This window comes from Polypterus senegalus, chromosome 3 (genome assembly GCF_016835505.1).
Source record: "Polypterus senegalus isolate Bchr_013 chromosome 3, ASM1683550v1, whole genome shotgun sequence".
Taxonomy (NCBI): domain Eukaryota; kingdom Metazoa; phylum Chordata; class Cladistia; order Polypteriformes; family Polypteridae; genus Polypterus; species Polypterus senegalus.
In genome coordinates, this window is record NC_053156.1 from 173,174,317 (window position 1) to 173,201,957 (window position 27,641).

The 27,641-nt window shown below is 36.3% G+C and overlaps 1 protein-coding gene across 4 annotated transcripts in view; it reads right to left on the bottom strand.

Moving 5' to 3' along the window:
• Positions 1–27,641, bottom strand: part of LOC120525692 (serine/threonine-protein kinase MRCK alpha-like) — a 429,465-nt gene that overhangs the window by 194,742 nt on the left and 207,082 nt on the right. For all 4 annotated transcript variants that reach the window (XM_039748213.1, XM_039748214.1, XM_039748215.1 and 1 more), the window contains exon 5: positions 25,384–25,532. In XM_039748213.1, coding sequence (XP_039604147.1) covers positions 25,384–25,532 — 149 coding nt within the window. The remainder of the gene's footprint in view (positions 1–25,383; positions 25,533–27,641) is intronic.

Sequence of the window (27,641 nt, forward strand, 5' to 3'; positions counted from 1 at the left end):
AGGCACTCCTGAGCATAATCTAATTTTGAAGGTTGGGGCACCAATAATGTTACTGAGAAACTTACAGCCACCGAAACTTTGTAAAGGCACTAGACTTCAGGTAACGTGTCTGCAAAAGAACCTAAATGAGGCAACTATTTTTACTGGCACTGGCTCAGGGGAGAGAGTTTTTATTCCTTGCATCCCCGTTATACCCTCTGATCTCCCATTTCAATTCAAACACCTCCAATTTCCAGTAAGACTCTGCTTCACAATGACAATTAATAAGTCTCAGGGACAGACCCTACAATAGGTTGGCATTGATTTGAGGCAAGATTGCTTTTCACATGGCCAATTGTACGTTGCATGCTCAAGAGTAAACTCAGTGCACAGACTGGTCATATTACAACCGGAGGGCCGAACTGACAATGTGGTATACAAAGCGATCCTTAACAAATAATTATTGGTATATTTTCCCTCAGTTTAAAAAGGTTTACTTTTCTTCTTAATAACAATTTCAAGGCAGTACTTCGCCACTGCGAAGTGCGGGTATTTTGCTAGTATTACATGAACTGCAGAAGAGCGATGTTGAAGTAACAATGCTTCACACCTAGCGATAACATTGTTAACTGATAATGTTTAAAAGCACAATTTATCTGAGAATTTTACACATTGTACAATCCTAATGAGAGCTACTCAAAAAACTTCTCTGACCTTGATTCTACTGATTTAGAAACAAATCTGCTCAACAATGTTAAACAAACTTTCACTGCTGGTGCTTTCCAAGTGCAAGTGTAAACCAAATTAAATATATAAAAACAAGCACAAAAAATTAACCACCATAGCCTGACTTCAGCACAACACCAACATGTTATAAACACACAGGGTTCTTATCATTGTATAAAAATCAAAGAAGCAGAGTCAAAGTGAAAGTCAAAGATTAATTATAGTGTTGCTCTCATAAAGAACAATATAGCAACAGTCCCTATTATTAGCCAGTTACATGCACCCAAAATTCTTTATGTTAACTCCTTAACGAATAGGCATAGGATTAAAAACGGAGTCCAAGATTAATTTTAACATTTCAAAAAAATGTATCCTAAAGAAAAACAAAATACAAAGATGACTAAAAGAAAATCCAAAAGTCAGACAAGTCAGTTATCATCCAATTATATATCAAATACAACAGGAACTTTAAATAGCAATGTCCACATAGCAAAACTCACTGTAGCACAAGAGGTTCTATTACAAAGTAAGCAGCCACTCTGGACTCTGACAAAATGGAGTTCCCTATTAAATTAGTAATTTCAAAAGCCTGTGTTCATGCCCCACCTTTTTTGTATTAGGGATAGGGGGGGGGGGCTAAGAAGGGCCAGCGACACACCAATTCCTCAGCTAACACAGGAGCTCTGGCATATTTAAAATTCACAATTCTATTCAACCACAAAGAATTCTACACAGGAAAAACAGTTGGTTTAAAGGACCGTTTTGCCTTGAAACATTTTTTCAAAAATTCTTTTACGGGTACTGTTTAATCATCATCACTAGGTTAAGCGCCCATTCCCATGATTAAACAAGTCAGCTGGTTTAAAAAAAAATGAAAAAAATACTTTACTTACCTCTAATGTAAGAATACAACAATACAAAATAATAAAGACAGTATATATTAAAGATGAGATTACTTTTGCGGACTGTAGTGTTGATGCTATATTAAAGATGTTGACTGAAATATCAAATGAAAACTTTTTTTTTTCACTGTTATGAGACACTGATAAGTTAGTAAGGTAAAAGGGTAAGAAGGTAAGCTCCTTTACAAAACAGAAATGCATCTGTGAATGCCATCTGCTGAGGGGTTAGAATCTGAATAATTCTTAGTTGTTTGCACGCTCTTAATTGCAATGGTATTTGGTCACAAATTATTTTGGACAACCCCAAACAAGTACACTTATTAACCAAAACTTCATATTATAAATGTTAATTATAGTAAAATACTGAGTGTTCTAAGAAAGTCACATGTGTAATTTTCAAAGCTTACCAGATAACTGGAACTGCATATTAAAATAAGAAATATCTATAAAAATATTTGCATTAATTCACTTAACATGATCCTCACTTTTCAGCCACAGCCAATCTGAGAAGATCTAATGAGCCAGTGATAAATAAATCTAGTTTAAGAACAGCACTGAACTGTCAAAAATGCATTGGCAAAAGGATTCGCTGAGATGACAAGAAAGAGTATTTTATAAAGTATTTCTTACTAGTGAACATTAATCAGTGGAACAGTTAGCATTTTTCCCTAGCTTGTTAAAATACATGTAAGTCATTCGGGAGTCAGAAAGAGAATATTTTAACTTTAAAACTTTACTCCATTACTAAAAGCTGCCTGCAGTTATTAAGGTGGCAACACAAGTACATCAGATGTAGACTGCCTAAAGATAATGAATTGTGTTATGCAGGTTACAAGTGAAAATAAAACTGAAACTCAAACACTGCATATAATGCCCCAATCTCAAAAGGTACAGACCAGTGAATGACAAAGCAAAAAGAAATGGCAAAACATTGGTTACCTATTGGTCAAACGTACATTCAATTTGAATAGAAAATAACTCACAAATTCTGATCCTGATCTATGTATTGTTCACGTGTACATCAAAAGTACAAACAACAATGCTAAAATATCTGAAAAGGTCTCACTGCCCTTTCTACCTATAGGGATAGCTCACAATACACTCCTTTCATCTCCTTCAATCTGTCTCTCTCACGCACACACACACATTTTATCCTGACCTGTCTACTGCCTGCCAATAAGTTCTTGTCCAAGTCACATCTTGATTTCAGACTCAATTAGACACTGACCAGGAGTGACTTCCCTATTACACATCACCCCACACCCAAAATTCAACCAGGTGACCAGAAGCATCTCTCCATGCATGCCACCTAACATTTTGAGAATGCTTTCCATGCATCTCTCTAATCCCTTATGACTACGCTTTTATGATAATGCCTACAGACCCTCAAACAAAACCTTTCAATGGACTATGCAGGACTAGAAGATGGAATTGTTGGAGGGAAGGCATATCATAGAATTATAGCATATAGTTATATTTTTGTTTTTAACTTTCTATTGTTGCAGGAAGAGCAACAATCATTTAAAATATCAATAACAAAATAGTGTATGTAGTTTTAAAATTATGAAAGAGTCTTTATTGAAAAAATATCCATTTACACATGAATGTTTTTGTGTTTTAAGAATCGGAAACTGCACATTAGAGTATAAAATGTAACAAGAAATTTAAGCAATCACTATATTTATAATTACATACTGCATATCATATGTACAGTGCATCCAGAAACTACTCACAGCGCATCACTTTCCCCACATTTTATGTTACAGCCTTATTCCAAAATGGACTAAATTCATTTTTTTCCTCAGAATTCTACACACAACACCCCATAATGACAATGTGAAAAAAGTTTACTTGAGATTTTTGCAAATTTATTAAAAATAAAAAAACTGGGAAATCACATGTACATAAGTATTCGCAGTCTTTGCCATGAAGCTCAAATTTGAGCTCAGGTGCATCCTGTTTCCCCTAATCATCCTTGAGATGTTTCTGCAGCTCAATTGAAGTCCACCTGTGGTAAATTCAGTTGATTGGACATGATTTGGAAAGGCACACACCTGTCTATATAAGGTCCCACAGTTGACAGTTCATGTCAGAGCACAAACCAAGCATGAAGTCAAAGGATTTGTCTGTAGACCTCCGAGACAGGATTGTCTCGAGGCACAAATCTAGGAAAGGTTACAGAAAAATTTCTGCTGCTTTGAAGGCCCCAATGAGCACAGTGGCCTCCATCATCCATAAGTGGAAGACGTTTGAAACCACCAGGACTCTTCCTAGAGCTGGCCGGCTATCTAAACTGAGCGATCAGGGGAGAAGGGCCTTAGTCAGGGAGGTGACCAAGAACCCGATGGTCACTCTGTCAGAGCTCCAGAGGTCCTTCCAGAAGGACAACCATCTCTGCAGCAATCCACCAATCAGGCCTGTATGGTAGAGTGGCCAGATGGAAGCCACTCCTTAGTAAAAGGCACATGGCAGCTCAACTGGAGTTTGCCAAAAGGCACCTGAAGGACTCTCAGACCATGAGAAACAAAATTCTCTGGTCTGATGAGACAAAGAATGAACTCTTTGGTGTAAATGCCATGCATCACTTTTGGAGGAAACCAGGCACCGCTCATCACCAGGCCAATACCATCCCTACAGTGAAGCATGGTGGTGGCAGCATCATGCTGTGGGGATGTTTTTCAGCGGCAGGAACTGGGAGACTAGTCAGGATAAAGGGAAAGATGACTGCAGCAATGTACAGAGACATCCTGGATGAAAACCTGCTCCAGAGCACTCTTGACCTCAGACTGGGGCAACGGTTCATCTTTCAGAAGGACAACGACCCTAAGCACACAGCCAAGATATCAAAGGAGTGGCTTCAGGACAACTCTGTGAATATCCTTGAGTGGCCCAGCCAGAGCCCAGACTTGAATCTGACTGAACATCTCTGGTGAGAACTTAAAATGGCTGTGCACCGACGCTTCCCAACCAACCTGATGGAGCTTGAGAGGTGCTGCAAAGAGGAATGGGCGAAACTGGCCAAGGATAGGTGTGCCAAGCTTGTGGCATCATATTCAAAAAGACTTGAGGCTGTAATTGCTGCCAAAGGTGCATCAACAAAGTATTGAGCAAAGGCTGTTAATACTTATGTACATGTGATTTCTCAGTTTTTTTATTTTTAATAAACTGGCAAAAACCTAATGCAAACTTTTTCCACGTCATTAAGGAGTGTTGTGTGTAGAATTCTGAGGAAAAAAATGAATTTAATCCATTTTGGAATAAGGCTGTAACATAACAAAATGTAGAAAAAATGATGCGCGTGATGCGCTGTGAATACTTTCCGGATGCACTGTAGATGAAGACCATAATTCCAATCTACAGTTTTGTATTGTTGTGGTTATACTGTGACTCTGCCCATCATAATCTGACTAAGAGTTTATTACAGTTCTACTGATCACTGATCATTTGTCACTTGTCACTTGTGCTATATGTGTAAATTCGACTTAGGCATTACTGCACATAGTCAGTCCAAAATATTAAGCTTTTGAATTACATTCAATTTTGAATGCTATAGCTAACAATAAGTCTTGCAGTCATTGATAAATGTATGACTTAAATTTCCTTACATTTGCTTTCTTAATGCATTGGGAAGAAGCTCATCTAAATGTTCAATCTGCTGCACCAACTAGGAACCATATTGCAGCGTCAAGAAAATTCTTAGGAGGCTAATCATTTTAATCTTCTCCTAACTATTCTTTCCAAAAAAATCTGACACAAAGATTTTAGCAACAAACATAACATTTCAAACATGCTTAATCAAATATAGGTTTGTTGGGGAATGGAACCCTTCCAGGCAGTATCAAGTACAACGCAGAATCCAGCCACGAACAAAGTGATCAAATGTTGTCTCTGAACTGGCCAGTCACACAGGGTCCAATAAGAAGGGCCAATTAACTTAACATGCATGTCTCTGGAGATGTGAGAGGAAAACTGGATATCCTAAAATAATAAATCCACATACACTAAAAGAATATGCAAGCTCCACTCAGATAACAACTGAGCATTGGATTCTCAAGCCCAGAATAATAAATCTATGAGGACACAGCACTAACTATGCTGCATCCTAACAACAACCGCAGGTTTAATACAAACATAAATATATATATTTCAATATTACCTAATTCAATTCATGATCATGGAGTTATCTTTAATATACCAGCACAAATGCAGGAAAAAACAGACCATCGGTCTATACACATTCCTAAACTCACATTAAGCATTTCAGACTTGCCAATTAACCTAAGATGTACATGTTTGGAGATTTAAGAAGATTTTTTATGCATATACATTAGTTTGCATCTTTCACCTAAACACCAAAACCACAGACGACAAAACATATTTCACATTGCTTCACAAATATAGTAAAAAAGAAACCAAATGTGTTTCCGTTTTGCACAGAAAACAGCATAAGCAGTAAATGCGGTCTTTATTATTTGATCTAAGACAAACAATAAGATTTACTCTATTGTAAAAGATTTATGTGGACAGAGCCATTCTCTGTCTTTCTGTTTTCACTTTGGGTTTAACAAATTACTACAGAGTATTAAAAGCTACCTCACATCCAAACATACTACCATACATCATCCAGATGCAAAAACTACCCTGAAGGTATTTCTTTGAAAATGTATTTCAGCTTCTCACATATTTTCTGCTAAAAGGAAAATTAAAATATTTTCTTTTCTGTTTGCAAAAGAGCAAATGAGAATATTCAGTTAAACTCTACAAATTACTATCTGTTAAGAAATGCTGCAAGTAAAAGGCTTTCTTGGACTTCTCTAATATCACTTAATTTTCTTTCCTATGTGAATACTGTGTTCACTAGACAAAGGTCAAGCATGATCATGCCCTTGTACTTATCAGCTTGGCCAAATCCAGTTCTAAGAACTTGAAACAAAAAACAATACAGTAATAACAATTCCTATTTATCATTGTCAAGCAATAGATATTTTGCAATTAATGGATACAGTACAACAAGAAAAAATACTCAAGGTCACTTGGTATAGGCATTATAAAGAGCTATAAAGGAGCAAGGCACATAACTAAAATCTAATAAAATCAGCATTAAGTAAAAATAATCAGAAACAACCTCTTAGTTTCAAAGGTAAGTGAAATGGAAAATGTAGAAAAATTAACATCTTTCAGAGGATACTGCTATTTATTTCTATGTTGTTCAATATTTGTGAATATTCATCCATCCATGGATTTATTTACTGAAACTTTAAAATCTAATGTTAAGGACTGGTGAATATGAACATATTTTGGCAGTATCAGGTGCAAAGGGAAAAACTAAAACTGTGTCGCTAGTCTTTCACACAGCACTCTTTTATATATATATATATATATATATATATATATATATATATATATATATATACATACACACACACACTAGTTGAAAAGAAAGTTCCCTCTGTGTTCATTTGGGTTTTCTCCGAGTATGCGAACCTCCTCATATATTCCAAAAACAAGCACATTAGATTAACTAGCAACGCAAAATTGAAATGGTTTTAGAGTGGGTGTGCATTTGAATGTTACTTTGACTGCCTTTACTGCCCCATGCAGGCTTTGTTCCTGCCTTGTGGCTATTACTGCTCGTATAGCAGCTGGCTCCCTGTGACCCTTTAATGGAAAAAGCTGGATGGGATGTTACTATTTAGCAATAGCTGAACTTACATTTTTTTGTTTATGGCTGCCATCAGAAGTAAATTTGAGATTCTGGTCCATCTTGACATGATGGCATCAAGCAGTTTTTGAAGATTTGTCAAAGGCATATTCATGCTGCAAATCTCCCATTCTCCCATATCTCAAAACATTTATATTAGATTCAAATCTGGTGACTTGGAAGGCCAGTGGATAACGCTGAACTCATTGACAAGTTCATGAAGCAAGTAATGGGCAATGCTTGCTTTGTCACACAGGTCACACAGTGCATTATCATGCTGGAAATAGCTATAAGGAGATGGGTAAATTTTGGCCATGAAGGGATGCACATGGTAGGCAAATATACTCAAATAATCCATGGAATTCAAGCAATGATAAGTTGATATTAACAAGCCCAAACTGTACCATGAAAAAACATTTCCTACATTATCACACCGCTGCTGCCACCACCACCACAACCATCCTAGACTGTTGTCACAAAGCAGTAAGGGTACATGAATTTATGCTCTTAGTGCCAAATTCTAATCCTACCATCTGTGTGCCCAAGCAGAAACTGAGTGTCATGAGACCAAGCTATATTTTTCTAATGTTCAACTGTGTAGTGCTGTTGAGCCTGTGCCCATGGTAGCCTCAGATTTTTGCCTTAAGGTTCAACATATTGTCCATTCTGAGATGATTTTCTGCTCACCAAAATTGAACAGAGAAGTTATCCAAGTCACCACAGCCTTTCTGTAAGCTTGAACCAGTCTGGCCGTTCTCCTTTGACCTCTCTTTTCAAGAAGTCGTTTCCATCTGGTGAACCATCGCTAACTTGATTTTTTTTCCCTAGAGACTGCTGTATGTGAAAATCCCTGAACAGCTGCAGTTACAGAAATACTCAAACAAGTACGTCTGCCACTAGCATTTATGCCATGGTCAAAATCACTGTGGTCACATTTTATCCACATTCTTGTGTTTTGATGTAAATATTACCTGAAGCTCTTGGCCAGTATCTGCACGATTGTATGTATTGTGCTATTGCCAAATGACTGGCTGTTTAGATAACTTAATGGATAAGCATGTGTAGTGTTCTCAATAAATTTCTCAGTGGGCACAAGTTGTATTGTTAGGGTATCTGATTTTGGTTACCTTTTGATTTTTATAAATGATTAGTATTTTCAGTTTTTCATGTTTTATTTCACTAGTGCATCTTTTAAAGTTTTCTTTGGTTTAGTGATTTCTACCATGTTATTGCTTATTTAAGCTTAATAAACTGTTTTGAATCAGTGTTTTTAAAGGTTTCTATACTCTTTTTCCATTCAAATTAACCTCTGATTGTAAAAGAATGAAATGTAAATAAGTACTGTATATTTTAAGAGGTAAATTTCTACAAACTACTTATGAATAAGCACATTTTTCAAATGAAGATTACAGCTAAGGTCCAGGGTTACAGTACTTGGAAATAGTAACACCTATGTGCTTGCTCATTAAATCAAAGACAACAGAAAAATACAAACTTTAAGAATTCTAGCATTGACAAATGTGATATACAACACATGTTCTATTCCAACTACTACTGGACCCAGCAGACACTGCTTTTGAATAACCTTAGACTACTTGCTTTTGAGATCTGATTGCATGTTCTGTATATGACTATGAAGCAACTGCCTCGGCCTAGAACATACTCTTTTCATTAGCTGGACTGCCCACTAAAATAAAATGATCAAATAAAAAAAAAAAAAGAACACATTTCAAAATCACCCAAGCCGAGAGTCCTTATCAAGTTTACTTAGCGTTCACACACAGAATTTTCTCCTGATTCCTTTTTGCTATTACAAGTCACCACCATCTGGATTTTAAAGGAAGCACCATATGCTGTACCATAGCTTTCAATCTACTCAGTAAAAAATGGCCAATACCAAAATGAATAAGCAAGTACTTGATAACAACAGTAGAGGTTGTGCTATATATTGTACTCCTTTATAATCACATATACAGTATGCTTAACTAACCCATACCGCTGAAGAGAGATATTACATTTAAAAACTGTGACATGTCAGACAATAATCCCTTCTAATTGATACTAGTAAACAGAAGTAACTTAAAAGATTTACTCTAATGCATTTATAAACTGGCACAGTAGTTTTACATACCATGACTGGTTCAAGAAGCAGAGTAGTTAATTAAATGTTGCTTTATTTTGTGGCTGCAAGCCATGAGCTGTGAATGAGAGTACTATGTGCTGAGAATAGAAAACTTTTAGAATTGCTACCAAGGCTGACATTTATATTCATTTCACAGGGGTAAGGTTAAACAACTATCATGTGGTATAATATAAATTTCTAAGTTTTGCTCCCATTCTCAATAAAGTGTAGAAATATGTTAAAAATGTACAGGTGCTGGTCATAAAATTACAATATCATGACAAAGTTGATTTATTTCAGTAATTCCATTCAAAAAGTGAAACTTCTATATTAGATTCATTCATTACACACAGACTAATGTATTTCAAATGTTTATTTCTTTTAATTTTAATGATTATAACTGACAACTAATGAAAGTCCCAAATTCAGCATTTTGGAAAATTAGAATATCAATTAAACCAATGCAAAAAAAGGATTTTTTTAGAAATGTTGGCCAACTGAAAGGTATGAACATGAAACACCTGTATTACCAATACTGTAGTACTGATCCTGTTATTAATTGTTTATATCTTTAAAGACTGTGCTGCAATTCATAAAAACAGCATAATAAGGCATTTTATACACCCATCAGAAGAGCACTATCACCAAATTATCAAGAATATGAAATTTAGTTCAAATCTGTGGCAAGGGCCTGTCTAAATTATTTATAAACTAGCAAAATACCCGCGCTTCGCAGAGGAGAAGTAGTGTGTTAAAGAAGTAATGAAAAAGAAAAGGAAATATATAATATATATATATATATAAGCAAAATACTCGCGCTTCGCAGTGGCGAAGTACTGCCTTAAAATTTTTATTAAAAAGAAAATGAAACCTTTTTAAACTGAGGGAAAATATACCAATAATTATTTGTTAAGGATCTCTTTTTATACCACATTGTGAGTTCAGCCTTCCGGTTGTAATATGGCCAAGCTGTGTATACAACCGGTTTCATCGATAACTTCACATCCAGCTTTTTAGAGTTTACACATTCATAAACATCAAAGTATCCACTACTGAAATCGTCACCTGTCAATCTAAGATGTTTAAGAGGCATTGGCGGTTGTCGAAAGGTGTAAAGTACTTGGCCATTTCGGTACACTTGAAAGCGACAACCGAACAATTCAGCGGCAGCCATCAACTCACATGCAGATGCATAAGTGAAGGGCTTAAGCATTTCACTCTTATAGTGCTCCTGTGTAGAATAATTATCTCCTGTACCGTCATCAGTCCACACCTTGAACCTGTCCCAGTCATTCAATACATAAGACACAATGTTCCTCCGGATATCAAGAGTGAGCCTGATATGGCCGTGCAATATGTAACAAAGAGAATGGAAAAGGTAGGTGCCATCTCCAGGCATGGAAACCACTCGGTAAGTGACAGTTCTTTGATCGATGGTGATCACCTCGATAGACATGTTAATGGAGGTACAGCTGGAATGATAAAGGAAATGGGTATCTGAACAATGTAAAGTAAGTCTAAAATACCTACACAATAACTATAATCGTAATAAATGAACAATAAAACAGCGGAGAAGCCGTGGATTAAATAAAAAGGCTGTAGTTATCAGCAGTGAGACGTGACTCCCGTGGTGAAGCAAGTAAGGGAATGTAGAGACTGGAGTGACGGATGGCCTTATATAGGCAGGCAGCCAACAACGAGGGAGGCATTGGGATGGGGGGCCCAACGCCGCCTCACACGGTGACCGAGCTGCAGGCTATGGACATATATGTACGTAAGTAGGATTCAGTTAGCGTTGGGAACCCGCATACCAAATTTCTTGAAGATGGGCCCATAAGTAACAAAGACCGTTGAAAAGTTCAATATGGCGGCCGACAGTGGCATCATACCACTGAAATAAGTGCCAAATTTCAGCCTTCTACCTACATGGGAAGTTGGAGAATTAGTGACGTTGGAAAGTTCAATATGGCGGCAGACAGTGAGGTCATACCACCGAAATAAGTATGTACATCTGTTTTGGTTAGCGCAGGGAATCCACCTACCAAATTTTGTGAAGATGGGGTCAGCCTTCTACCTACACGGGAAGTTGGAAACTTAGTGATGTTGGAAAGTTCAATATGGCGGCCAACAGTGGCGTCATACCACTGAAATAAGTACATACATTGGTTTCGGTTAGCGCAGGGAAGCCGCCTACCAAATTTCGTGAAGATGGGGCCATAAATAAGAAAGTTCAACATGGCGGACGTTGTTGACCGTTATCGACCGTTATGACCGTTACATGTAGAATTTCGAAATTAACTTTTGTAAGTAAGCTGTAAGGAATAAGCCTGCCAAATTTCAGCCTTCTACCTACACGGGATGTTGGAGAATTAGTGATGAGTGAGTGAGTGAGTCAGTGAGTGAGTGATTCAGTGAGTGAGTCAGTAAGGGCTTTGCCTTTTATTAGTATAGATTTAATGCTACCACTAGAAAATGGCAAAAGCAGTTTGAACTATTCTGAAAGAACTGTGTTATTATTATTATATTTATTTGATACTCGACATATACATTTCTTTGGATTTATCAAATTAGCCCGAAGCTGGTTTCAACAGATACAAATGGATGACATTTGGAAAGTACAGAAGTGCTTTGTAACCAGGCTAAATTTACTTAAAAATGTACTAAAATTTTAAGAAGATGAAAATGTGTCAATGTCAAGTTCAACAATACTATGGGATTCTGTTTATTTTGAAGGAAACACATGACCAAGTCTAATTCTATTTTATCACATAGAGTAATAATTTTATGTTTTTTTTTTCCACTGTTTTATATTAAACAAAGGCAGTACAGTGGCACAGTGATGGATGCAGCAGACTCTGTTGTTGTCTGTGAGGAGTCTGCACTTTCACCTCATGCTCCCATTGAGTTTTGCTGTGGGCATTCATGATTCTCCCACATCACCAAAGACATACAAGTTTAGTTAAATGGCTCCTTAAAACTGGCCCTTGTGTGAATTTGGGTGTATGTGAGAGTGGGCCCAGTATTGGACTGGTATCTTGTTCTACCCTTCCCCAAACCCTGACAAGGAGGCTCCAGCACAATATGATCCTGGCTTGGATTAAGTAGGTTTAAAAATGAGATGACAGGTATTTGATTAAATTTATTTATGAATACAAAACGCAGCCTGACCCAATACATACACTCATTCCTTCTACACAAGACACAATTCACTAGGGCTAAAAGTCCAAAAGATGTATTAGATAAACTATTTACAATACAAAACAAATATACAATTATTTACACAAATCCATCCCAACAAAGACACATACCAAGCCCTTAACACACACACATGGGCCAAAAACACAGTCCAGTTTACCAGTTGAACTTTTACAGCTGACAGTGAGTTATAAAAAATGCCCAAGTGAACAGCCTTCTGGAAAAATGATAACATTGTTTTGCCATACTTTCACACAATGAGAAACAAAGAGAGTAAATCCTGAAAAGAACTGTCATTCGAAAAAGTTAATAAAAATGAGACACTGCAGTTCCAACAATGATGGACGGATTAAAAGGCAGAAGTCTACGTGACCATCATCATCATCAAGCCCTTCCGTGAGAACCCTAAATCCAAAGAGGACTGTTTCATTTATGTTAGGTAGAATGCCCAGAGGGGACAGGGCGGTCTCATGGTCTGGAATCCCTACAGATTTTATTTTTTCTCCAGCCGTCTGGAGTTTTTTTGTTTTTCTGTCCCCCCTGGCCATTGAACCTTACTCTTATTCGATGATAATTAATGTTGATTTATTTTGTTTTATAATTGTGTCTTTCATTTTTCTATTCTTTAATATGTAAAGCACTTTGAGCTACTGTTTGTATGAAAATGTGCTATATAAATAAATGTTGTTGTTGTTGTTTTAATGAATAAAGACAAAAGCTTTTCTCAGTTAAAAACAGCATACTCTCAAGTCTTGCGCCTTAACAAGTCTCCTTCAAGCAGCTACTCCAAGGCATGCCAAGACAGTTTGTAGCAGTGATCTTAAGGCCTAATGAAAGATGGAGAATATCAAACTAGCACTGTTAAAAAACAAACACCACCTGACTGTACAGCAGATTTTTGTACTTATTTATTTATTTATTTTTACAGTTATTAGGTTGAAACAATGTGAATGTTGAAACACCATGCAGCGGTGAACTGAGGGTTAAGATTAGTCTTATTACTTGAGTATTCTGGCTTAATAAAGATGCTCATATACCATTGATTACCTATTTCAAAACATATGATGAGGATGAAGTACCTCATTTATAAGTGTCACTTCTTCGTAAGGGTCACCATTCCTACATAATGTGCTCGTTAGAATAGCCATTTCTAACCACAACATCTGTTTGTCTTATTGTAAATTTCTCAGCACCTCTAGGGAATATGATAGATTTGACCTTCCCATGCATTACGTCAAAGTAGGTCATACACCTGGAGTATCCTTACTAGATGCCAGATCCACTTTATCTCCTTCTCTAGCTAGGATGGAAAGCAACTCAAGGATTGTTCAACTCAGAATAGCACTAAGTCTTGACAAGTACATCACTTTGAGACCTTTTCCCCACAAACTCATTTTTTTAGTCACAACTCAAACTTGGTGGCAAAAGAGGAAGTAGACAGACTTCTGTTAAAGCAAAAGCTTTGTTTGAGAACTTATACCTGCTCTACCACCATCACTACTACTTTGCTGCACTGGACTGTTAGTCAAATTCATGAATTGACTTTTTCTTCAGTCTCACAAAAGGACTCCAATACAGTACCCTCAGTAAGTATTCAGACCCCTTCTTAATTTACAGATTTTGTTATGTTATTGTATGCGAAAATTGTCTGAATTATTTTTTTCCCACATCAAATAACACTCAGCACCCTAAAATGACAAAGTCAAAACATGATTTTAGGAATTTTTGCTAATTTATTAAAAATAAAAACTGAAATGTGACATTGACACATCAATTTAGACGCTTTGCTATGATACTTAAAAACTGGCTCATATGCATCCCACTCTATTTATCATTGTTTAGATATTTCTACATCTTTTTTGCAGTCCATCTGTGCTCAAGTCATATAAGGTCCCACAGTTGACAATGTGCATCAGAGAGAAAACAAACAGGTTATGAGGAAGAATGAATTACCAGCAGAGTTTAGAGAAAGTACTGTGTTAAGACATAGATCTGGGAAAGGATACAGGAAAAAAAAATATGTAAAACATAAAGGCCTGTTTGGGGTTTGATAAAAAGTAGCTAAAGCACTCTTAGACTATGAGAAGCAAGATTCTCTGGTCTGAGGAAACCAAGACTAACTTGTTTAGCGTCAGTTCTACAGCATCTCATCTAGACAAAATCAGGCATCACTAATCACCTAGCACAATATCATTCCAACAGTGAAACTTGGTGCTGTCATCATTATTTTGTGGGGTTATTTTTCAGCAGCAGAGACCGAGATACTAGTCAGTGATAAGCAAAAGCTGAATGGAGCAAAACACAGAGATATCCTTAATGAAAACCTGCTACAGAGCACTCTGGACCCCAAATTGGACTGAAGGTTCACCTTCCAACAAGAGAACAACCCTAAACATAAAGCAAAGATAACACAGAAGTGGCTAAGGGTCAAGTTTGTGAATATTATTTAGTGGCCCAAGCAGAGGCCAGTTTTGAACCCAACTGAACACATCTGGAGAGATAAGAAAATAGCTGCTCACTGATGGATCCCAAAAATCCTAAAATCTATGTATGCACAGCTTGTCAGGCAATACCCATATTGTAATTATTGCCAAAGGTGCTTCAATTAAGTACTGAGATAGGTAGGGCCTAAATGCTTGTGTCAAAGTGATATTTCAGTTTCTTACAAATTAGAAATATATTTCTAAAATCCACTTATTGCTTTGTCATGCTGGTGGGTACTGAGTGTTGTTTGATGTGAGAAAAAATAATGTAATGATTTTGGCAAAATGATGCAACATAGTAAAATGTGTTAAAAAATGAAGGGAGTACTTTCTGAAGGCAATGCATCCTTAAGCTTCCCTATTTTTTGTAGTGCTCCAAAACCTTTACACCAATTGAAGACAATATGATTCACTGTGCTGGGAAAAGACAATGAGTCTGGAGCTGCTAAATCTTACTCCACCCATGTTAGACATGTTTTAAAATACTTCACTGTACATAGCATCAGGTGTGTATCCTTCAGGTCCCCATACTAGACTTTTTAAGCCTTGTCTGCACTTTCATGTTGTGTACCCTTAATGGTTTTCTAATTAATGCCAAGTATGCAAACATCTCTCCAGTTAAAACTAAGGAAATTAGAAACTCACTGAATAATGAAGTATAAATTGAACTTTTACTTTTTAATATATAAAATGTAACATTTCTTCCATACTTTACTAATATTTAAAATGTGAGAATATGAGGTTGTATAAATGACAGATGCTCTAATGTTTTTCAGAGTCCTTGACTGGGAAAATACAACATAAAGTTGCTATGTGTAATTGCTTGTATGTTAAGGTAATAAACATAGTTTAGGGAAAAACTTGCCACAATCTTACTCTTGAGGCTCCAGACACTCCTCAAAAGTGCACAAGAATACACAGAACCTGAATAAAACGAGGCTCCATAAAGAGGTGTAAGGATACATTACACCACCATAAACACAACTAATCTCACTGTGAAGAACAAAATCATTAAGAGTCATGCTATATACAGGGGCACAAAGATTCTCAGCAGCGGCAGGCCATAATTGAAACACCGCTGGTGCTTAGAAACAAACACTACATGTACTGCAACTTGTGGAGCAGATAAGACAGGAATTCTGATACTTGGTTTAGAAAACACAGATATTCTGAGAATCACTGGAAAAGTCACGGCAGACACTCTATAACTTCTGAACGAAAAACAACAGACACTCTAACCTCTGAAGCAAAAATAGCACAAGGAGAAGCAAAAGAGACAAGAGCCAGAACCAAAGCATTCAGAGAATTGTTTCCCTTTAAAATGTAAGTGGAGGCTGGAGATTCAATCCAGTTTAAAAACAATCTGTAGGCATTAGATAAGTATTAAGGGACATGTACTTTATTCAGCTACCTAAAAAATAATGTTGACCATGGCTTCATAATGCTGCTAATAATAAAGAATGGCTGAATCACTACTAAAAGTATAAAACTTGGCCAAAAGGTCAATGAACTACGCCAATGACTATCTTACATGGCCTGGAAACATCCTGCTCTCCCTTAAAGGTACAATAAAGGTGACAATAATGATGTGGTTTTCAATTAGCAACAGTTCAAAACCATGACACTGAGATCTTAAAATTACTAAATGGTACATTTTAAAAACATCTACTGTATATCTATCTAGTCTATAAAGACTTTACACTTATCTTTTTATTATTTGCAAAAACCCAACAAAGAAAATCATCCCACTATAGTTTAACATAAAACAAACCTTTTAGAAAAATTTCAAAGATTGTTTAATGATAGACAAAGTCAATAAATACTGTACTCTAAAGAAACAGAATCACTCTTGAAATAATAAATTATAGCACTCACAGACAATTTCCTAAATGCAATATTCCCCTGGCATCAAACTGATAATCAAGACCTGGCCATCACAGCACATCTTTCTAAAAAAATAAGGTCTTCAAAGCTTATGTAACCACAGTGTATTTTAAATCTTAAAGCATAATCTACATTGACATGAAGGACAAAGACACACTCTTTACTTGAAAAAGGATATATAAATGAGAATTTGTGTATTTTAATGTAATTTAATGGATGGGATTCTGGTTACTAGCTCCAGGTAGATGAAAAGGACAAAAATGACAATAACCACATTCTAGGATATTTTGTTAAACGAGAAAGCAAAATGATCCATACACTTCAGTCCATTAACAATATTTTAAATATGGTTTAACTGTGGTTCTGCACTCAAGTAGTAACTCAGTGAGTGCTAATTGAAAGACAAGTGGCAAGTTATACTGAATGGCAGAGTGGAATAAGTAAATATGTTAATATTTTTGCACAAGATATATGTTTTTAGTACTGTAAATAGCAAATTGGGGAAATTAAAATGGGGCGTCACGATCTGAAGATTTTTAGAGTAATTTAATCCATCTGTTTGTTACTGCCTGCATATGCCAGATAAGTCACAAGAGGCAAAACTGAGGATTCCGTCTTTGTGAGTTAGTCTTATATAAACAATACAAAGAAGCCAATCAACCTAAGAACCCTTACTTGGAATAAGGGGGAACCACAATCATCTACTGTTTTTTTTTGCTTTTGAAATTAAAACATTCTATAAATATGAATATTTAATACCATCCATCACATCCATCAGCAAAAAAGAGGAAATCAGACAAAATATAATAATTGTCATAATTAAATTGAGGCTCAGTAAATAGCTAAGTGTATGTGTATACTTAAACATTGAAATCCTTGACAATGCTTATAAGATTTTAGTATAATGACCCTAAAGCCTTGTCTTCAAAACGCTAGAATTTAAAAAAAACTCCCACAACAAGATCATGTTTTCAAATCTTTTGCAGCAGCAATATACGCCCAGCTCAGGCTCTGGCTCTCTTCAATGCGGTAGTTTATTCCAGGATATATGCTGTTAGGATATTTTTTCACTTTAATTTTGCCTTGTGTGACAAAATGTGATTGTGTGCATAAGTATGCACTTGAATGGACTGGTGTCTCATTCAGAGTTGGTTAATTTCTTGTATCCAGAGCTACCATGAAAAGATTCGGTTCCCTGTGAAAGGCAGTGAGGAAATGATAGTTTGAATTCATTTCAATATTTACACAGTTAAAAAAGTTGTCTCGAACATCAGCAAATCAAGAATATGAGATTTAGGAGGATTATAATGAGCATTTACTTAATTCATTCCTGACTCAAAATTTCACCACAGGAATCATTACCCTACAGGCTAGTGCTGTACTACAAGAGGTATGGCATAACAGAAACAAAAAAGACATTTGCAATTTTCTTTCTAGTCTGGCAATACCAGCTGGTAGAAGTACAGAATATAAATAGAACTGCTCTTTTTTTTTGCTCCCCACAATGAGGTGGCTCCCAGGGTGGGACCCACAGGAAATTAACATGCTGCTGGCACGAAAAACTCTCTCTTCCTGTAACATTTCAACAGCTGCAAGCCTCAGCATGGGAAAAAGGCCCTCAACCTGTCTCATGATTTCAGTTATCTGGCACTGAAAGGACAGATATCAGCAGCAATTACGTAAAAGGTAAACCAGGCAATTGCCAAATTTCTGTAGATAATAAAAAGAAAACAAAGTGATGGTAATTTTCAGGCTAGTAAAGCATGTTTGGATAGCCCATACTTTACTTGCCAATACTCCGATGGATTAAGCCTCAAAGACTTAAAGCCAATATAGTCATATAATTGCCATTTTGAGAATCTTCAGTGTAGTGTTGCACACGTGCGCATGGGAGGCAGCTAAAGGGCTTAAGTAAGGGCAATTCAAATCAGACTAGGATATGACAGAGTGCACTGACTCTTTTTCTCCCTTTCAGAATGCAGACCATTCTCGAGAGATTCCACCTGGTCCTTTAGATGTCACTTCCGGGTCTGAGCCTATGGAAGAAGACCTTGCCGGCTCCGGCCCCTGGGATGTCACGTCCAGGCTCGAACCTATGGTTGAAGACCCTCATGAGCCCAAACCCTTTGACCTCACTTCCTGTCTTCCCCTTTAAAAGCCTCCACCTTTTCCCTGTTCCCTCAGTTCTGTTTTGGACTCGGTTTTGTGCACATCAGTGCTGTTTACATTTTCACAACTTTGCAGCAAGGATACCAAATATACGGGTGGCTGCCCCAAAACCTTGCTATGACTCAGAGGGGAGTTTGTGACAGTAGATAACTATAATATATTGGCTTCAGAATTTATTTTATGGTCTGTGTTTGTTTCCCCCAGTATAACCATCCTTTTATCAAACTCACCTATTATTTATAAAACCTGCTTATTTCACTTTTTGGGTTCCTGGGTTGCAAAGCTATTCCAGCAGAATCAGGTGCAAGGCACAAACCAGGCCTGGGTGGAGCACTAGCCCATCGCATGTCAAGCTCAATTATAAACAAAAACTGACTCATATTGGGTCAATTTAATCTAAGGATGTAGGAAGAAAAAGAGAGATTACCCTATAATAAATCCATGCAGACACTGACAGAATGTGCAGACACTGTACAGTCAGTGACTGAAACCTGACGCAATTTTATAATTTACTTATTAAATAATTTTTGGCTTGTATGTGTACTGCAGAGTATGGAGGAAAAACACTATGGGACAGGCAACCAGCCAACGTGGTAAATCTGGAAAATGGCTGTTATAGTGTTGATGACAATGAGTATTTTATACTTTTTTTTGGAGCAGAAACTCTGGAAAGAACAGAATCTCATGGAACCTTCAAGGCTATATGCAAAGCAGAAGCTGCATCTATTTTTGAAATTATACCGAGCTTCAAGTTATACAACTTGTCAGACATGTTATTAACAGTCAAATATGTGCAAACTGGTTTCCCACAAACCTTTTCAGCTTAACTGCTTTCTCTTTTCAAAGCCTTCATTTTCAGAGCTCATTTTAGGCTTGGAAATCATATGGCAGAACTGCCATATTTAAAAATAGCTTATGACTGATCAGGGCTGGATGAGACCTCCACACCCAAGAAATGCTTCATTTTCAGTATACAGACTTTTATTCTGTATTTAAGGCTATTCTGCTGCAGTCAAAAAATTTTGCATAAGCACTGACCTACTATTTAAAAAAAATGTAGGCCACAGTTTCCACCACACTATAACAAAAATATGATTGTTTCCCTTTGGAGTGTCTTCTTATCACAAATCACAACCAAAAAAAAAAAAAAGAAAAAAAAAATGTGCCACGCACTTCATTATTATACACTTGGTAAAAGCAACACTAACATTATTCAAAAAGAAACAATTTTAAAAGAATGAAGGATAATGGAAAATAAGGGTGTCAGATAATTTCTAAAAAATCTAGTAAAGTCCAGTCAAATGTATAGATACTGTGTATAGATATTATATGGTAGCAAGGATCATTAAGATTAATCACAGAATTTTGGGATCAAGATTTTCTCAAACTTCAATAATGTTTCTTAAAACGTTATTATTAACATTTGAATTTATTATTAAAAGGAGGGTCAATTCTAACATCCTGTTCAAAAGAACTAACAAGAAGTCACTGATCTTTCAAAATCAAGTCTACTACATGTTTCTTCTACATATTTCTACATCGTGTCTTAAGTCATTTGGGGCTGACATTGCTGCTTTTATCAAACATGCTACATATGTGCCTCTTTAGTCTGTGTTAGTTCTTGGTACTAATACATTTTCAAGAGTTGAACTTAAAAGAAAAAAATAAGTAAATTTTTTATCTACTTCAGTAAAAAATCTATTTTTTATTTTATGTAACATGTTTCAATGAAAATTTCTTGTCAGTGTAGCTGTATGTTGGAATCTTGTTATTTAAGAGTCTAACCTGATTAGAGCAATTTATAATAAACTTCTTCTGACACTTGTAATGGACTTTAATACTGCTTTTATTCCTTTTTATCCCCATGCTTTTTGCAAAATGTCTACAGAATTATGCTGAAGTGACAGGAACCTACTACTCGTTGATATTATTTTCTCTACAATGGTGAATACAGATTACTGCAAGCAGTTCTATATGGCAAAAAATGTTTTTTAAATACTCTCATGTCAAACTTCTCCTCCACTGATGAAAAGCAACAGGGATCACTCACAACGTAATAATTTCTGATTAGTCTTCTTCCTATAATGATGAGGATGTGTTACTTATAAGCTGCAGCCTTACAAGCATTTCTCATATTTTCTTAAATGATGGACAGAATGGGGAAAATGATCACTTTATTAATGAACATGGAACACAGAGGCCGTAACATTCGCTGGTTCTCCTCTTAAAAAAACTAAATATAAATCAAATAAAAAATAAAAATAACTCATCAACATTCACTTTAAACCTCAATAGGCAAGAAGATAATGAAAGCATTCGGCACACTGAAATCCTCACAAGTGTTTCTTATATTATTATCACAGAATAAAAACCATACAGATGAGCATTAAGATAAATGTCATGCAGCTGACAGATTTACATAGAGACATTGAAAGGATAAATGCCAACTCTCAATACCAACAGCACACAGAGTATCACATTACTAAATCATTCAATGAACTTGAATTGTACAACTAAACAGGCACTGATGATGCTATCAGGAAAAACGAGGAGGTAAGAAGTCATTATAATACCAAATAAGTACAGATTACTACAAAGTATGACTACAAGTTAAGACATTAAATATTTAACTATAATAAGGATATATAATACTAGGGGGCTCTGCCCCCTACTTGCTTTGCTCGCCAACTCCTGTGCGGGCATTATGCGCCAGCCACTTCGTGGCTCTGCCACTCACATATGGGGAAGCAGATGTAGAATTTAAACAGATTGGTATTTTTCATTGGAATTGTTACATATGGAAAATACCAAACTATTTTACATTACAGCGAGTAATTAACCCTAGTAAAAAAAAATAGTAAAACGTAATAAATTGAAAGAAAATTATTTTTCATATTGCTGTTGACATCCTGTGTAGTGGGAATTAGGATCACCAGCCTACACTCTAGGTGTCTAGTATGTGAGACCGAGCGTGACCAGGATGATGGTGTACGACAGGGAGACAAAGACACAAAAAGGGTTGGGTTTTTTTTTAAATAAAGTAAGGTTTTATTTACAGGTGCACTTAAAGAAAACAAAAATAATGTCCTGCGGAATTTATATATTGATACACAGTCCAATACCACAAAGGACACGCAAAAACAGTAATCAAATGGAGCCCAAAAATGACTATATACAGTATTTACAGTGCTGCCTGGAAGTCCCAAATGAAAAAGTAAAATACACACAAACTAGTGAAAACCATATATACACAAACCAAAATGAAGCTGTCTTCCTCCATAGTGCTCTGTCAGGAAGCTGCTCCTTCAAACAGTGTATACAGGATTCACCAAAACAAAAACATTCAAAATACAGAAAAGGTGTATATACAAAAATAAATAACCACAACACTATAAATACCTCCACCAAAGTTAATCCAGAGATATTTATCAAAATATATAAATTCAAAACGCTGTTCTTCCAAGTACCTTACACTAAGAAGATCTAGTCAGAAAGACCCCCTCTAGAGGCCATGATTCCCTTTTGTATTCGGTGCCCCTGCGCTGACCAATTAAACTACCGTACATCATCCCTCCGTGGGCTCGCAAAGACGTGAACACGTCTGCGAAAGGAGGCGTCTTCTGTCCCACACAATCACTATAAACATTTGAGCAGTTGGCACGCACGCGCATAGTTGTGCCAGCTTTTAAGACATGGACTGCGCTTCTCCCAAAAGTGAAAGTAAGCATTTTTAAAAATTTTTCCTCCTTCCCTGAGCTACAGCTCAGACAGCTACAAACACGGGATCCTTTTTCTAAACCACGGTAAACAAATACTACGACGCTTCACACTTTCTTTTACTCCTTTAGTATTATGAGGTCGCGGGAGGCACACGCAGGAGTGGAAGACCGACAATGCCATCCCGGCTGGTCAATGGCAAGGCCATCTCTCCAGTCTACATGAGAACCACTGCGACACTCCCCAAAAGGCGCTAAAATGGTCAGTGAAGACGTCTGTCTGCATTATATAAAAAAGAAAAGGTCTTTATACTTTTTTAACCTTTTTTTCTGAAACAAATGCCTCTCTCAACGCCATGCAGAGGACACTTAACTAATTTTATTTAATTACTGGTAATGCCAGTAAGGCACATTACCACAATTCCCTTAGAGGTATTCTTTGCATTATATGTTTTCGTTCTGTTTGGCTTTGAATTTAACACTCAAATACTTTTTAAACTTACACTTTTACTGTAAAACTTCAGTAAAAACAATATTTGAAGTTAACTTTTCATCAATATCGCTTTGAATTTTGATTACCTGTTTGAACTTGCATCGTGACAATGCAACGTATAACTGCCTGTGAGTGAATATCGTTTCTCTCTCTCTAATAAATAAGCCGACTTTTTCAAATGTTTGTCCCTGTGATTTGTTAATTGTCATAGCAAAAGCTATTCTAACAAGAAACTGTAAACGTTTTAACACAAATGGCATATCAATATCTCATTTGGTGTCTAATGTGTTCCACAGAAGACGTACTACATTACCTTTCTTGTTACCTGTTAAAATTACATGTCAGAATTGGTTGAGCAATTTTGAATACAACTAATCTTGTCCTATTGCATAGCCCGTCACTCAATAACATTATGATACATCCTTTGTTCAACAGTAATTCGGCCGGTGGAAGACTGGATGGTGTTAACGGTTGTAGATATTCTACGGGATATTGTAAGTTGACGTTTTCATCTTCCACACAATCACCACCAACTGTTTCAGCATAGTCTATTGATACGCATTTAAACAATTTGCAGTTTAATCGATCGACAATTTATTTAAATTCATTTGACTTCATCATTTCTCCGTGCTAGGATTGCCTGTGTACTCATTTCTTCTCTTGATAACCCTTCGGGATGAAATTCTTCATTAAGATTTGGACATAAGTCTTCTTTTATTGGGAACTTAAAAGTGAAGAAAACTTAAAAATTTATAAGAGCTGAGTGCGCAGGAACTGTGTCTGACAGGAATGAGAAGCGATAGGACCGTGGGTGTGGGCCATTAACTGTAAATGGTTGACAGAAGGGCAAGAACTTGATAAAATCTCTTGGAAATAGTCTTGTCTCAATTTTTTTTTTATAATAGATAATAAAATAACATTTTCATTTTCTAAAATTGTTTATTCAAGTACTGGATTGTAGCGTCTTGGATCCTATTCTGGCAGGAATGCCAAGGACTGGCCAAGTCCATCTTAGGGAATGGAATTATCCAAAATCTCACAATCATTTGTAACAAAAACTACACAGAGAACATTAAACAGGGTGTTTTATATTTGTCGGTAGATTTACCAGCCACTATATCCAAGAACAAAAGCCAATGATGTCATTAACATGCATGATCAATTAACCAAATAAATTAGGAATAGATGGCATGTGCTAGGGCTAAACAGGCCAAGTACTATAATCAACCAAACAAAACTGCACACCTTGTTTGTGGAAAAAGTATCTTTCTCCAGTTGCAAATAAATTCTCTGCAAACTTAGTGCCAAAATGGATTTGTTACTCTACAGTAGAGAAAAAAGTAGGACCCATAACATTCAAAGTTAACTGGGGGAAGGGTGCTGATAGACCCAGTGGGGGTTTTGGGGGTGAAGGGGGTTGCTGGGGCAGGGAGCCTATTGAAACGTAACAAAACCTAAATAGAGTGGTATCTGTGTTTTTTTGTTTCATTTTTCAATGTAAATGAATTAATGTGATGGCAGACCAGTGAACTTAGACTTTTGAGACCAACATAGGATGACTTTACTGGAAGCAGTATTTACAGTAAGTTAGGTGTACATGGAAGAGTGGAAATCCATATGTTTGTTAATTTGGAAATAGAAATTAATGAGGACTACAGGAGCAGAAGAAAAGTACCACATAAGGCAGATTTAGGAGCGTTGCGAAAAACCATTCTATGTGCATTTTTCTTTTCTGTCAAAGTGCTCGCTATGATACACACAAATTAGTTTAAAAAATTAAAAATTAATTATAGGAACTGTTGTTTATTTAGGTTTGTGATGATTTAATAAATGGTGAACAATATGTTCTTGACAATTACAAATGTTATCTATAGCATTAGAACTCAAAATATACATTTTTCTAACAGGGCTACAGGTACACCAATTCAAAAAACGGTAGTGACAAGAAAACTGCATCATTATTTCATCATTTTCATATAAAGTAAAATATTCAACCATTCCCATTAATCTTACCTGTGAACATAATGAAGTTGATGAACCGAGTCAATAGCGAGCACCATTTCAGCAAGGTAAAATCGAGCCATCTCCTCTGGCAATCTATCTTCAAACTTACTGAGCAAAGTAAGTAGGTCTCCACCCACGTAGTAGTCCATAACAAGGTACTAAAACCAGAGGATGACAACAGGTTAAAAAAGTATCACATTATATCTGAACAACTAAAATACACTTTCAAGAATGGCTAAAGTAAATACATCTATTAAGTCTCCAAGTAAAATGGAAATTAACCATTGCAATACAAATTTGTCATCCTTTACATCACAATGGAAAGAATACATAAGAAAAATGTTAAAGCAACTTTAACCTCCTTAGCATTAGACCTGAGCGTTACTCGGGCTGAGAAAACCGTGCTAAAAACGTTAGTCCCAAGTGTCACTAAGGCAACTGTACAGAAGTATCTTGTGTAAGTGTTAGAACCGACAATCACTTAGGCTGTAAAAGTGCTGTTATTCTTTGGAGAAATTATGTCTGAGTGCAGGTTTTCACTAATTATTAAATATCTGCAATTTACCAACAATGAAGGCTTTGATGAGAGTACCTATCCAGCACCCAAAATGAAGAAAATTTGGGAGATATACCAGGTGATTGTAGTAAAACTGCTGCAATGTCAGCATCGATGAAAGTCTCATGACTTATAAGGGCAGACTGTCATGGATACAAGTACATCGTGTCAAAAAGTGCAGGATTTGGCATAACGCTTTATGAATCTAAAATGGGATACATTTGGAATTTGGTTCCAAATACAAGAAAAGGAACAATGAAATACGGTGTTGCTACATCATTGGTTCTGACATTGACAGATGCTCTGCTGGATCAAGGTTACTGTGTGACAATGGCCAATTTTTATACTTCGCCAGAGCTATTTGACATTTTGCTTCAAAGAAAGACTGACGCATTTGGAACAGTGCATCCTAACCATTGTGGGCATGCCTGAATACTTTGGCAGAGCTAAATTGCAGCGAGGTGTGCTAGTATCTTGGCAAAAGGGTGAAGTGCTTGCACTGAAATGGAAGGACAAGAAAGATGTTTGTCTTCTTAGCACTGTGCATAATGCAGCTACAGTCACTGTACAGACAAAAGGAAACAAGCATGTTATGAAGCTTTGTGCTATGGTCGACTACAATAGCACAATGGGCAGCTAATCGCATGGATCAAGAATTGACTTTCCATCCTGTTGTGCGGAGGCAAAAAAAGGAAGAGTACAAAAAGATATTTCGTCATCTGGTGGAACAGTGCCTTTGGAATGTATTCATGTTTTACTGTATAAACAAAAAGCTGTCAAAACTATCTAATGCAAATTTTACATGCCAGCTTGTAAAACAAATCACTGCAGCACATCCACTGTCCAAACTACTACTAAAGAGACTCACTCAAACCAGCAAATGACAGATCAATCCAAAGCGTCTTATTGGTAGTTATTTTGTTGATTATATACCTCCAACAGAAAAAAAACAGAATCCAACTCATAACTGTGCAGCGCGTTGTTTAAAAACGGATAAATCTGAAAAGAAATCCTGAAAACATGCTATTATTGTCCCAACTTTGACGTTGGATTGTATCTTCCACCGTACTTTAAGATTTACCACACAAAGGACTCATTTTGAGATTATATATTGTTTTGGCATCACTAGCAGTATTATTCCTGTTATTATTATTTTTGTTATTATTGTTAATTTCATATTATTATTTTTATTAATCATTACTATTATTATTAGTATCATTGTTATACTTTTGAGATTTAATAAAACTATGGGGCTCTGCACCCTGCACGCTTCACTCGCCAACCCTTGTGTGGGCACTACACACTAGTCATTTCCCATATCTGCTGTTTGAGACAAATCGTGCTTTGCTTTTGAATAAACACAAATATCAGCTCTGTCTTTGATATCTCCGTCTTTCAAAACTATTTTAATCGCTGACAATTCATCACATGTTGGTTTATTATATAAACGAACATCATCTTTCGAATTCACATAGAAATCCAAGAAAACTTCTTTGTCCGTGTTTTTCAGATATATTTTGTGTAAAGTGCGATACTTTTGGACGTATGGATTTGTATCCATTATTGGCTGTAGAATTTCTAATACATCCAATTGTTTAACTATTACGATTCTATGTTGCATTACTTCTCTGTGATCATAAATATAAACCTGACCGAATTGTGGTTTCTTTGAAATTAAACTTGTAGTAGCTTTAATTGTTGCAGGACCACA